The sequence below is a fragment of the Pollachius pollachius genome (genome assembly GCF_949987615.1).
Source record: "Pollachius pollachius genome assembly, chromosome: 8".
NCBI lineage: Eukaryota > Metazoa > Chordata > Actinopteri > Gadiformes > Gadidae > Pollachius > Pollachius pollachius.
In genome coordinates, this window is record NC_136941.1 from 8459518 (window position 1) to 8474486 (window position 14969).

General features: G+C 43.1%; 1 protein-coding gene across 1 annotated transcript in view; it reads right to left on the reverse strand.

The window, feature by feature from the left end:
* The window catches only part of cacna1db (calcium channel, voltage-dependent, L type, alpha 1D subunit, b), a gene marked incomplete at its 5' end in the record, with an annotated part of 61184 nt that overhangs the window by 46085 nt on the left and 130 nt on the right, over nucleotides 1-14969 (reverse strand). The window contains 2 exons of the mRNA XM_079741285.1: nucleotides 10733-10838; nucleotides 12324-12891. Of these exons, the coding sequence (XP_079597411.1) occupies nucleotides 10733-10838; nucleotides 12324-12891 (674 nt within the window). The remainder of the gene's footprint in view (nucleotides 1-10732; nucleotides 10839-12323; nucleotides 12892-14969) is intronic.

Consider the following 14969-nt stretch of genomic DNA (forward strand, 5'->3'; position numbering starts at 1 on the left):
AGCGAGAGAGAGAGACAGCGAGAGAGATCAGCATCATCCTATAATCGGACAACACAGAAAGATGAGATAAAAAACCTCTCCACCACTCTCCCTTTATAAACAGAACAAAAAATATGACTTAAACATTCATAACAGTGATGATTATGTGTGGGCCTAATATATTAAGGTATATTTTGTCAGTGATATTGTTTATAAAATACATATACTGTGATTAAATTCACTTTTTTAATATCTTATTACATTGAGTCAGGAACAAGAACGGCTGATGTTAACTTGTTATCTGTTAATCCTACCAGATAAAGGCTCCACAAAAAGAGAGAAAGCAACAAATTAACATCTCCTCTGTTTTGTTTGTCCGTCTCAGTTAAGCAAGCAAGTGTGCCAGAAACAATAGGAAATAATAAACCAACAAAGGGTCTCCAATATCAAGAAATATACCACTGACTGCCTGCTGAAATCACGCAAGACATACTGTAGAATAGACCCACAGACACTTGAAGGCTGATAATGAACAAGGGCAACTGGCTAATTGGTAAAACATGGACTATTGCTTCAGTATCCTTATCAGTGAAGCACAATTATGTTTGGGGGGAGGAGAGCGCTTTCAAGTGTATTTTCATAATCCCGTTATGAAAGGAGTTGCTTTACTCGTGTGCATATAGAACGACAGAGAGAGGGAGACTGGAGAGGGTTAGGAGCAAGAGTTAAAAAGAGAGATAGTCCTTTTAAAGTAATTGGTTTCACTGCACTCCACAGCGCATTATTCAACATCACTTGTGTTATTAAAGTCCAAAAAGTATTCCCTTGGATAACATCAAATGATTAAACTCCAACTCTCAACTTTACAACAACAGTTAGGCTTCAAGCACGCTCTGACACCTGTGTCGCCTAATGAGGAGGAATGCAGTTAACTGTCTGGTTTTATTTTGTTTCCGTCTGTGCTTCCCCTGATGTAAGAGAGTGTGGTAGTCATAAGATAAATATCGCTATCTCAGCCCAGCAGCTTACATACTGGCTTGTGGAGCAACTTCTTTAAGATCTCTCTCTGCACATTCTATTTTCCGTTTGGCCAGCTTAAGGGTTCCAACACACTTTTGTAATCGTTGGTGTTCGTTTTTTGTTTCTGTGGCATTACATTCGACGCTATACTTTATATTTTTCATAAAATAGTTTGTTGGTCCCTTGGGTCAACAATTCTAAGCTGTTAAATTAAATAAATGTTGCAAGCAAATGCATTTTCATGAAAGTTGTTATTTAGTTAAGGCTAAATCGACTCTAGATACATAGCTAGATAGAGTTTAACATTATGATATTGCTATGGATGGCTTGCTTATCCTTTTAGTCTCTGTTGTCTGTCTTAGTCCTAGCGGTCGTTCGGTTCTTCCATCAAATAAATATTTAGTCAGCTGCTGTTGATGTTTCACGCCTGGACACGAGAGGTTCATTAGCGGTTCGACCGCTACGCTAATATTAGCCTCTCGCAAGTTGTTTTTTCTAGTCAACTTTACCAATGAATCCCATTGGATCGAGCCTAAAGGCTTTTTTAGATTCACAATCCATCACAACAACAGGTAAGCATGGCTGCAGAGGCACAGTCAAAACATCCACTTTTGTTTCTGGCTGCTCTCCCATCTGTTATTATGGGATGCTAACAGCATCCCATTGGCCTCAAGCATGCAAGGCCACACACACACACACACACACACACACACACACACACACACACACACACACACACACACACACACACACACACACACACACACACACACACACACACTTATACACACACTGCCACCATTGAAAGAATCCCAAGAAAGAATCCCTAATCCCAAGAAAAATGTATCCGGTAATAATTACTATTACTGTGAAATCATATTCAGCACAGCATTAGTTTTCATATCTTATCTATAATCAATCTTTCTCCTCTTCCCTCCTCAAATGTCTCATTACATTGCTATAGCAACACATTGACATGTTGACTCAATCCATTATATTTTTTTTTAAGCACATTTTAAGTACATAAAGATTGGTTGATGCAACATCATGTCCTTGTTCAACCAATTTTACAGAACAATCACAAAAAGCAATCACAATGCCATTAAATATGTTGAACACTTGTGACTTTTTTCAGAAGAACAATGAGAAAAGACAAGAAAATAGATAAGCCACCTACGTCTTTAAACCGTAACGTTTCTAAATATATATTTTTGAATAATCAATTTGTTTTTTTGGTTGACACTTTTTTTTCTTTAATGTGTTTTTTTCTACTCGTCTTAATATTCACTCAAGTCTTCACTCTTTCACTCATTTGTCAACTTCCTCCTCTTTCTCCTCGCTCATATATAATTCCCTTTCATCACATGATCCTATTTCCTGTCTCTCCGCCCAACACTCTTTCATCCTTTTCTCCTCTCCTCCCCCCTCTCTCATCATCATCATCATCAGCATCATCATCATCATCATCATCATCATCATCATCATCATCATCCTCCCACCATTATCCCCTCCCTCTTTTCCCGCTCCGTCCTCAAGTCTTTCCTAAAGTCCACTCCTCTACCCTCTCCATTCTATCCATCTCTCTGCCTTTCCTTCACCCTCTGCGCGCTTTCTCTCTCCTCTCCACCTCTCATCTCATCCCCTCTACCTTTTTTTTTCCCTCTGCTCTCCTCTCCTCTCCTTCCCTCCCTCCCTCATCTTCCCTCCATACTCCACAAGTCTCCATGGTCACTGTTGTCACGGCAGCAGCAGCAAGCAGCTCTGTATGTAAAACCAGGAGCGGCACAATGAATGTGAACACGTAGCAGAGTGAGATTCGCACATGCACGCCCACACACATGTACACACACACACATGCACGCCCCCACAGGCACACGCACGTCCAGAATATCTGCTCATGACACAAATGAAATGAGAATAATGAAAACATCAAACAATTAGAAAGGCAAACACACACCAACACACACAGTCACAGATAATTATATTATTTGTCTGTCATTCCATTCATTATTTGTTGATGAAATTGCCAGGAATTAACCAAGATATTGGAGGATGTTGCATCTTGTTATCCTAAATCTACCCTCACACACTAATGTACTTAGGATCACATAAACACCCTACTTGTATGTGATGCTGCTGTATCTTGTTGTGATTCAGGCACATTTTTCACACAACTACCCAGTAGGAAACGGCCACCATTTTCATTAGTCCAAACTGTGTGAGGCGGTTCAAAGTGCACATGAACCAAGCTTGTTCAAAGACCCGTTTCCAAAGGGCTGTAACATCGGCCAACTTTGAAATGGGATAATTAGCTTATGATGAGAAATGCAAATTAAAATCATGCAATCAGATCATCCCATTCTAGGATACTTGAATGAAGGTCTTTTAGTTAATTGGGTGACTCAGTTGAATTAGGAATTGTTATTAGAGTTGCTATTAAATAACCTAATCTTACTGAAAAACTTCAGGGGACTAGCCCTCTGGTGCCTAATTATGAAAAATTATAAGCGATCAGTGTAGTGAGTTAGTATGTATGTCGCGCTTTGGAGCTGGGAAACAACAAAGGGTTTGTATGGGTAGCCTTCTCTTCCCATGGCTTTAGTCTGCCATAGGCCTTTAGATGCATCAACAAGGACCCTGCATTCTGCCCATAGAGGTGGAAGGTGTGAAACTATATGTTTCTTTATGTGCAAAGTATATGCTTTTAAATGTGTGTGTGTGTGTGTGTGTGTGTGTGTGTGTGTGTGTGTGTGTGTGTGTTTGTGTGCGCAAGTTTGTGTCCAAACCACAGTCATACGAGTTAGAAAAAAGGCATAATTTGTCCAAAAGACCTCTTTTGACCTAATGTTGAGTCATATCACGCAGAGTGCACATGGTACAGACCTAGAGCTGCCTTCAGCAGAGGGAAGAGATAATCTATTCAGCTCAGGATCGTTTAAGGGATCTTTCAGGAGAAAGCGTACAAAGAGCTCCGGGAAATATGACAGATATAAAACTACAGTGTTCAGAGAAAGAGCCTTAAAGAACAAATCCGGTGTAAAATGGATCTGGGATATGTTTAAGATGATAACGAGTTGGAATGTTCGTTTGGGAGCTAAAAAGCACGTATAGACGCATTCTTAAGTTGGCTGTTTCAGCCCATTCTACAAAAACGCTTTAAACTTGGAACGATAGGGGCATTTGTTATGGTAAAAACTAAATCGCTATTTTAAACCACGTAAAAGGCTAGAAGTAGCCTGACACTTCCTTGGTAGTATAATAAGGGTCTTAACATATAAAACGAGGCATTGATAACTTTGTAAGTGTACAGATTGTTTATTAAAACAGACATTTTATACACACAATACCATCAGTAGTTCACCCGTCGACGCCATCCTGTTTTTAAGACTCGATACGTAGATTGACGAACGCGGAGATTGTGCAACACGCAAGCTCTGATCTACTGATGGTATTGTGTGTATAAAATGTCCTTTTTAATAAACAATCTGTACACTTACAAAGTTATCAATGCCTTGTTTTATATTTTTAGACCCTTATAAACATATCCCAAATCCATTTTAGACCGGATTTGTCTTTTAAGGCGGTGCATAGGTCCCCACATGTACCATACACATGAGCACATCTCGGTCACCTAGGTCAGAGGTCATGGCCTTTAGCTAGTGGCCCGTGTGTGTGTGTTTATGTGTGTGTGTGATTACACACCTTTTGTTTGTTCGGTATTCTCAATTATTTGCAGTCAATCTGCTGCTACATGCACTAGCACACACGCACACAGACACACAGACACAGACACAGACACACACACCCACCCACCCACCCACCCACCCACCCACCCACACACACACACACAGACTAAGGCAAACACAGAAGTCCAACATAACAGCATAAGGAGATTGAGCAGGTAGCCTCTGTTGACTTTTACGAGGACATCTGATGCATTTACGCACGACTCAGCACAGTGCACATCATCTCCCCATATGGATATGGGTACACAAACACACACACACACAAACACAAAGTCAGGCACACAAAGTCACACACTAACACACTCACGAGTGTGCTAGAGGTACACGTGGACAGTACATGAGGACAGGGTGTGAAACATCATAACAAATTCAATCTGTAACAACAGAACATTAACTGCCGTTCACTCTATCCATCAATACATCCTCTCTCTCTCTCTCTCTCTCTCTCTCCCCCTCCTTCTCGCCCTACCCCTCTATCCCTCACCTTCTCGCCCTACCCCTCTCTCTCTCTCCTTCTCTCCCTACCCTTCTCTCTCTCTCTATCTCTCTCTCAGCCAACTCTCCATCTGTTCTTAAGTCAGTCATTCTTACTCTGTCTAGCAAGTTCTGCCTCAAACAGAAGTGCAAACAAAAGGAGTTTGGTGTACACAGACAGCAATACAAAAAAATATTCAAGTCGAAGGAAATCATGACTGTAATATAACAAATCAATAAATTACAAATGCTTACATGAATAAAACTCACAGTTCAATACTTTGAATATCGTTTACAATGATGCAACCGCTTTAAGTCATGACTAGTTCCTTATATGTTGCTCTGATCATGGTTATGAAAAATATGCACCTGCTTGTGTAAGGATCAGCTAGGGGTGAGAGTTCAGAAGGTCAAACTGCTACCTGCTCTACCCCCTGAGTGTTTGTACACTGTGTGTGTTGTGTGTGTGTGTGTGTGTGTGTGTGTGTGTGTGTGTGTGTGTGTGTGTGTGTGTGTGTGTGTGTGTGTGTGTGTGTGTGTGTGTGTAATAGTATTAGCTGAAGGGCTTGGAACCCACTAATTCAACAACCAGTCACACGCTGATTGACTGGTTGTTGAATTAGTGGGTCACAAACACAATCAGTTCATTATCTCTCTCTCTCTCTCTCTCTCTCTCTCTCTCTCTCTCTCTCTCTCTCTCTCGCTGAAATGTATAGCCAGTGTATGCAGAACTTTCCAAGGCCGAAAATGTATAAAAGATGTGTGTGTAAACAAGTGTCTGCATCTATTATGCCCTCTCTCCCCATCTCTTCTGATCTCTCCCTTTCCCTCTGCATCCATCTCCATCATAGCCTCCCTCACTCTGTCACTCCGTCTACGTCTCATTCTCACTCATGCTCTTACTATAACTCTCTTTTTCACCTTCTTTCAGTCTCCATCAATCCCTCTGATTCTCTCATTCATTCTCTCAGTATAACTCTCTCTCTCTCTCTCTCTCTCTCTCTCTCTCTCTCTCTCTCTGATACACACCCAGTGGGCCACGCCCCCCTTCCATGCTGGCTGCAGCTCAGCATGTCTCATTTCCTCTCTGCCCTAAACCCTTAATCCCTGCCGGAGCAGCCATAGGCCCAACCTGACTCCCTTTTCTGACAATCATAAACACACACGGTTACAGACACACACGCACATACATGGACATACACACACACACACACACACACACACACACACACACGCACACACACACGCGCACACACACACACACACACACACACACATATACACACGCAAACGCTCTCTCCCTCGCTCACAAACACACACATACACAGACACACACATTCAGACACCCATTACATAAACAATACACAAAGACACAAGTAAAGAAAACACACACATCATAATCAATGAACCTATTACCTAAACCACACACACACACACACACACACACACACACACACACACACACACACACACACACACACACACACACACACACACACACACACACACACACACACACACACACACACACACACATAGACACAGCTGCTGCTGCTGCTGCAGAAACAACAACAACAACAGCACCTATCCAGAAGCGGTTATGATGCTTCAGCCGTTAGTTGTAACCGAACGTTCAATACCACAAACATACCACACAGATCCAACGTTCCTCAGTCCGACATGAACATTAGATATAATATAGATACAAGGATACAAATATATTGAGATATGTACTGTGTATAGACACTTTGTAGTATAGGCTACAGCCCTGTCTGTTGTCACAATGCTCTAAAGATCCAGTGTGCAGAAAGTTGTATCTCAACACAGATTGAACCTCAGATTGCATAGTGGTAAACTGCATTCATAGACATAAAGACAGATAGTAGGCAGTATCACTATGCTATATATAAAAAAATATATATATTTTTTATCTTTACATTAATAATTTATCTCGATAGCAGTCAGCGCTTCGAGCCAACGTTAACTCGCACTGCGGTACGTGCAAATAGGTTGCTTTTGATACCATGATAGTGTGCCGTTGTATCCCAACAGTTTCATTTTGGATACCAACTTTCTCTTTCTCTTAAAGAACGCACACACGCTCAGAGTTCATAAACCCCCTCCTCATCTGAGAACTGCCCATGCGTTCTCTCTAGAGCCATTCATCCATTCTGGGCTACTGTAGATACATAGCGGCCTCCATGGAAGAGAAACCGCTCCCTTTGTAGATCTAAAGGGACACATGCTAAGGTAACTTAAACACAACAGTTATTTTTTACGTGGGATGATACACAATTTTAAACATTGAATATCATATTCCATGTCGGCAAAGTCTGTTGGACTAAAGGCTAGATGCCACTAAATATGACACTGCCCCTTTAATTGAAAGCCTCAGCTGTCGGTAGGTAAATGTGCTTAAGCGGTACACGTCCAAACAAAGCGAGAGTAAAGAGCGTAATCTTTGAGGACAACACTGCAGACTATTATCTAAGAGATAAGCGCTAGTGCGACCACAAGCAGGAGAATCTAGTCTTTGGCTTTTAGGCCAAGACAGGAGCCATGCCTTCTTAATCTGTTGAAAAGCAAAATGTTTCAATTCACATGTAGAAGATAGGTTACCAATCGGTCAAGTAAAACGATAGATAGTTCAACATCTATTCCAACTCGCTATCTATTCTACATTACATATTCAATTTTTTTGTGGACTTCTTCTGCAAGGAAAGCAACAGTAGCACAATTCAATCCATCCTTTTGGGACCCAACAATGTATTTATGTAGTTATGTATGTTATTTTTCATTTTCATTGATTCTTATTAAGCCTTGAAATTATATATTGGCCACTTTCACGGATGCAATTTTAACCAAATACTATTAACGGTTATACAGCCAGATGGTTGCTTGGTTGTTAAAAACCAGACATTTGCTATTAAATCCTTGGTTGGTTTATTCAACGTCTTGCATGTAGCCCTAAATCTGCAATCTGCTGTTTTGACCAGCTGCCATGATATTCGACCTCTGCTCTCCCAGCATGATAGATGTTGTGATGGTGTGGCTGCAGGTGGTCTATATAGAGCAGGGGGGGGGGCGGACAGGTCCTTAATGCCACGGATGCCACCGCGGTAATTGTCGAGACATCAACCAAGACAGCTGAAGCCTGTTATGAAAACAAATCCAGCCCTTTCCATCACTGACCAAGGACAGCCGAGATCACCTTGGTGATCGCACGTATTTTGTGCAAACAGAAAGTGGTAGATGCAAACTGGACTGATAGATGAGACTGATACAAATGAACAAGACGTTATAATGTCTGTCGGTGGCGAAACGTTGACTGAACTCACTCATGGGGGTTGGCTCAGATTTGCATCACATGCAATGACCTTCCAGAGCAAAAACTCATTGGTCCGGATATCAATGTTCATCATTATAATGTGGTCGCCATGGCTACAGCTTGGTAATGGCAATCTCATGATTTAGTTAACCATTTTTGGACAATATAAATTACTTCTCATTGCATTCCATATATAGTATATGTGAATGCAAGTCAAATTGCTTTATTAATAAATTGCCCAGTATAAAACATAGGGCTAATCTGGATATGATCCAACCCTACACATTTTCCCAGCAGACAGCATGTTTTGTACACTGTGTACCAGGGAAGGCTAGCTGAGGGCAGGAAGTTTGTTGCTGGGTGTTGCTGACGATAGACGTGAGTTACAAGGCACATACGTCTTAGATTCCATTCAGATTTATGCCACTCTGTTCCGCTGTGGGATTTGGTATTGCCTGATCAGCACTGGTGGTGCAGAGAACAGTCAAAGGGCCAGTCATAAGTCTCCTAAGTTACCCGCCCGGCTTTATAGGATATTAATCATCTTCTCTCTGAGAGGTAGCAGCTTAGAGGAGCGAAGGGAGCAGGGAGAAGGGAGGGGAGGGGGAGGGGGAGTAAGATAAACAGAGAAGAAGAAGAAGAAGAAGAAGAAGAAGAAGAAGAAGAAGAAGAAGAAGAAGAAGAAGAAGAAGAAGAAGAAGAAGAAGAAGAAGAAGAAATAAAGACAGCACAAGAATAAAGAGATGGAAACTGATATATGAGTTTGGTGAGATTTTGTCTTAACCATCCAACTCCTGTAGACTCTCTCTCTCTCTCTCTCTCTCTCTCTCTCTCTCTCTCTCTCTCTCTCTCTCTCTCTCTCTCTCTCTCTCTCTCTCTCTCTCTCTCCTTCTCTATCTCTATCACCACCTCCACTGTCTCCACAAATGCAGAGCCATAAACTTCAACTCAGTACAACACACAAACATACACACAAACACACACACACACACACACACACACACGTACAAATTAAAATAAAAAAGATCCCACCTGTGCCTGCCAGAACATGCACAAATCGATGCCATTTCGTGTCCCACTCCAGTGACTTAACACGATAACCAGCCTCTTGTGAAGATAAGGGGGATTCTTCAAACAAAAACTCCCTGCACAGATTTCTCACCGTTACTTCACACATCCCCATGACCCGATAACCCTGTATACACAGTAAAGCATGTGCTTTTTTTTGTATCAATGTTAATTCCCAAGAAATTTAGGAGAAGACCATATCATGGACATACAAACCAGTAACACGGTTGTATAAGCTAGTCAAAGGAGACGAGAGAAGTATGGTTGTTTAATTATATCCAGAAAGCAGATAAATGTTCCATTTCGATTTTAACATACATAATAAATTGAAGTGTGTCTACCATTTCTTTACAGGTAAGAATCACCCTGTTAGTATAAACGCCCACAAAGGAAATATATCAGCCACTATCGCTGCCTCATCCCAGTGATGGCTCCACTGAACACACACACACACACACACACACACACACACACACACACACACACACACCCACACCCACACACACAGACACAAACACCCAAACACCCAAACACACAAACGCGTAGCATGAATAATCCCCATCTGTTGAGGGTGCATGCTTTGTGAGTTTGTGTTTCTGTGTATTGCTCTCGCTCAAACATATAGAAGCACTCCTTGTTCTGCAGACAAACACAGAGACACACACAAAGATACACATGCACACTGACTTATCAACTCCCCCCTCAACAAGCTACCTGCAGCCACACCATCACAATCAATTTTTGAAACCACTTGGGCCGATTTTCATTAAATCTGAATTTTTGGACTAATCTAATTGTAACGTTATTAGCCGTCATTAGCAAATGAGCTAATAAAGGGTGACCAATCATGTCTCGTCTCACCGTGACTCAACAAACAGCCCAAAAAACAGTAGTGACTTGCTCCCTCTCAAAATGGCGACGTTTGCATGTCTGATCCCAGTCCGACAGCCCATGTGAATAATCACAGACAGCCGAGTTGGAATCGAAGATGTAAATTTCAGTTTTGTATATTGGGGTCTTAAGCCCAGCGCTAAACTTAATTAACCCTAGCCCTAAAGCTGGGCCTGTACATTCCCCCTCCCACACAGCAACTCAGCAGTACACCAGGGCTACTCACCAGTTCCTGGTTGGTAGAGTTGGAGTCATCTCCGGGGAAGGGGATGTATATGGCTAAGGCCACACAGTTGGCAAATATGGACAGTAATATAAAGATATCAAACGGTCTGCAGAGGGGAAAACTGTTAAGGAAGCCAGCGACCAACCAAGCACAAACAAAACATTTATGAAACATTTATGAAGTAAGGACATGCTGCTCTTGAGGTTCAGAGCTCGTACTTGAAAAGTGTTATTTGAGAAGTATAGACCTACCATCAACATAATATAGTCTCTATTTTTGTGAGAGGCATAAGCTGCGGCTTTAACAATATTGAATGATGAAACAGGGATGTTAAAGATACTAGGACGCCAATAAAAGAGCCCTCCACATGAATTAACCACGCACGTCGTCGAATACAGACGGCTGTCTGAAATAAATAAATATTTTCTTTGTTTGTTTGTCATACATAATTGGTCTTTTTCTTGAGTGTGGCATACATCAAGGGGCACCCCAGTTGGTTCGTACCTTTGCTCGCCTTTCTAAGGTAAACGTTACGTCTTTTGTTGACTGTAGATAGGCAGCATACAAAGCTGTTGCTAATGAGACATCTTGTAGTTGGAATATTTTCATGTCTAGACATTTCCATCATATTCGTCTGGGCGGTAATTCATTGTTGAAAGCCCTCCAATTGATTCTTTTATTTGGTTTGGTAAAATGATTTGGATCAAAATCTCATATTCATTTTGGTGTTTCTGAACTTCAGTACAATCCTCTTACGTCCTCAACAGGGACATCCCATGTTAGAACATGCTAACCTAATGGATGTTGATCATTGTTTTGAGGACACAGCAGCGCAGGCCTGGGACTGCCCGAGTATCGAATGAACGATTATCGCCACATGGAAACATTCAGCCGTTCATCTTCTTCACTCGGCCATCATAGCCGAGTTAGTCGGAATCATTGATCTGTTCCATCCAACTTCCATCCGTTCCTTCATCACCCCACTAATCTGTCCATAAATCTGTCCACCTTTCGATTCATCTGTCACTCAGACATATCCCATCCATCTATGAAGACAATGTTTCCCTAATCCAAAGGGCAGACCCATTTCACCCAGGGAAGCGGAGTTACCATTCATTCATTAAATGTCCTCATCAGGACATCCATTCAACTATGCATCCATCCATTTAAGTGTCCTGTGAAAGTAAAACTCATTCTGCACCCACTCACTAAGCCATCCACTCATCGCACCGCTTTGCATACATTCGTTTATAATCCGGTCAAGCCTCCAGCGCACCATCTCTTAATACTTTTATCCTTGCGATCCGACCAGGGCCTGCAAGGCTCCATATTGAATTTGAACGACATAAAAACATCACTTCACGTGACTTGAAAACACTGCTCAGTCCCTTAATCAATGACATGCCACTGCACACATTTCAATTAAACACGCTAATCAGTTTAAGTTAGGCTTTGGTTTTGGTATTCAATTCTATGAAACTTTAGTATTGAGTTTGTCATCTGTACGGGGGTTGTAGTTCCTATTTTTAGCCCCTCCGCTCCCCCCACTCCCCTCCTTGCCCTCCACTCAGTCCAGTCGTGAAAAGGATACTTCCACTCCACCAGGCTGATGCAGGCCCTGCGTACCGGGTTGTTGAGCGTGAGGCAGAACAGCGCTCTGGGCGGCCGGCTGTTTGTGGAGCCTCCCTGCTTCTTGCTCTTGGCGTACTGCTGCCTCTTCCTCTGGGACAGCAGGCCCGCCGGCGCCACCGCCGAGCCCGACGGCCCCGGGGCCCCGCCGGCCGAGGGCTCCGGGGGCCCGGGGCTCACCGTGTCCTCTGACCCGGCCGCCTCGCCCTGGGCTTGGCGGGCGGCGGTGATGGCGGCGTGCCAGGCGAGAACCGGGTTGACGCCGGACTCTGTCGTTCGGGGCCCCGGGCCCCCGGAGCCGCTGAAGCCCGCCACCGTGAGGCCCCGCCCGGCACTGTTGGTCCTGAGCAGGCCCAGAGCGGAGCCCACGGGTTTGCCGGCACTGGCTGGCGGCTGGGGGTGGCCCTGGGGCTGGGAGGGCCCCGGGAGGAGGGAGAGCCCCTGGGGCCCGTAGGACGGGCTCTCTGACCACAGTGCTGCGGAGGTGTCGCCAGAGTGAGGGGCCCTGGTGCTGCTGGCATACTGTGCCCCTGTGGGGAGGGAGAGAGAGAGAGAGAGAGAGAGAGAGATAATAAATTGATTGTGCTTGTAATCAGCATGTGACTGTTTGTTGAATTAGTGGGTTCCAAGCCCTTCAGCTAATACTATTAAACACACACACACACACACACACACACACACACACACACACACACACACACACACACACACAAGACATGAATGACTGGGAGCAAGGGATCCGAGAGAGGTGTTCAGGTGTTCAGATACAGCCGTCAAACGGTGACAGTGACGGACGGATAAAGATATGGAGAAGAATAGATGTGATGGGCCGACAAGAGAGAAGGAAATCAGTTTAGAGGGAACAGGTGTTTCAACAAACCAGGGGCTGTATTGCCAGGGTGCACGGAGGGAGAGGGAGTGTAGTGTTTGTGTGTGTGGGTTGGGGGGGGAGGTCGTTAAAATCAATGCTAACCGGCAAAGGGAGAGTGCCCTTGACACTGCAACTCTGTGAACGAACCAGATTCAACTTATTTAATCAATTTGTGCAAGTGAACAAACGAGTGACATAGTAAATGGGGGGGGGGGAGGGGGGACTACAGAAAATATAGTAATGATTGCGTTTGCATTTTGATTTTTGTAAATGCCTATTGGTATGTTTAGAGCTTGATAATAGCAAAATAACTCTTAAAACTATTAAGCTTGCTTGAGTTCCGATCCAATTCCATGTCTTGTAGCCTACATATAGTCGGTCGCACATCTGCCCCAAGCTACTACCTTGTATATTGTAACTGCTATATTATGGAATGCGTTGCATTATAGGCCTATCATAAACTAGGCCTATAGGGAAATGGGTTATGATATAATTATAAAAAAAATAATGTTCAAACACTGCAATATAATTACAAAGATCCGATGGCAAATTGTATTTCAGCAAAGATTCAAATTTAAAACCACCATTGACTAATTTCCAATTTCATTATATTATAGCAGCAGCCAGGACCGCCATCACTCATAAACATAGTCTACATTTACCAGAAAAACATTTAGAAAAAAGTGACAGTGTGACGCCGCAAGTGAAAAGAGGACAAAACACTCAACATATAAACTGAATGACCAAAACTATCGCGACTATCGACTCCCTGCCGGCGAAGCGCTCGGTGGATACCCGCTCCTTCTCCTTCTCCGTCTCAGCGCATCGCGTACGGATCTCAACGTTACCTCCAGACTGCTCATCTGCTTCTGACATCCTCGAATCCACATTGAAAATCCCGTTTTAAATCGCTAACTCGTCGTTGAAAAAACATCCAAGGGTGCCGTCAAAAAAAAAAGTGGGAGCGTGCCTTCGAACTCTTTACTGGCGTTTATTCCGCGCACAATCCCCGAGAGACGAGCCAGAGACTCGGCCTCATCCGGGTGCTGCCTCCTCGAGTCACACAACAGGTCCGCACGCGCGCTGTCCTCGAGCTCCACAAACAAAGTTGGAGCGCTGGGGGACTTTTCGCGCCGCGGTGTACTGTGTTATGACGCTCCAGAACCACGCCGACTGGAGTAAACAATCTTTTCTCAATTGGTTGACTATTTGGTCTGTGGTTGTATTTCGGTTTTCAACTATAGAACTGTATTGTCTGCTATAAATGCTTTGGTAATATAAATTAATTAAACAACGCTATGGGCTGCCATTCAATCTGCCTGCACGAAATGCGAGGTTATACGCATATAGGACCTAGCGAAATTTCTGTCCTTTTCCTTAATAAATGAAAAACGAGAACTATGGGTATCCAACAAATCAGTTTGGCAAGATGGACGGGATGTTTTGAGAAACACAAAAAAGAAAAACCCTACCTAACAACTCACTAACTAACTAGGAACATAATAATAAAATAGCCTATAATAAAATAACCCTAATAGGCCTACTGTCTGTTTGACATAGGCCTAATTAATCAGCCAATAAGGCAATCTCACGAGCAATCATATGATCCTAAATTGAGTTATAAGCAGCAATAGGAACTGAAATATACACACATAAGGCCTACTTTTGTACAAGGACAGACAACTAAGACAATGACAAATAAGGCAAGATTTTGGCTGGCTATATCTGGGAAAAATT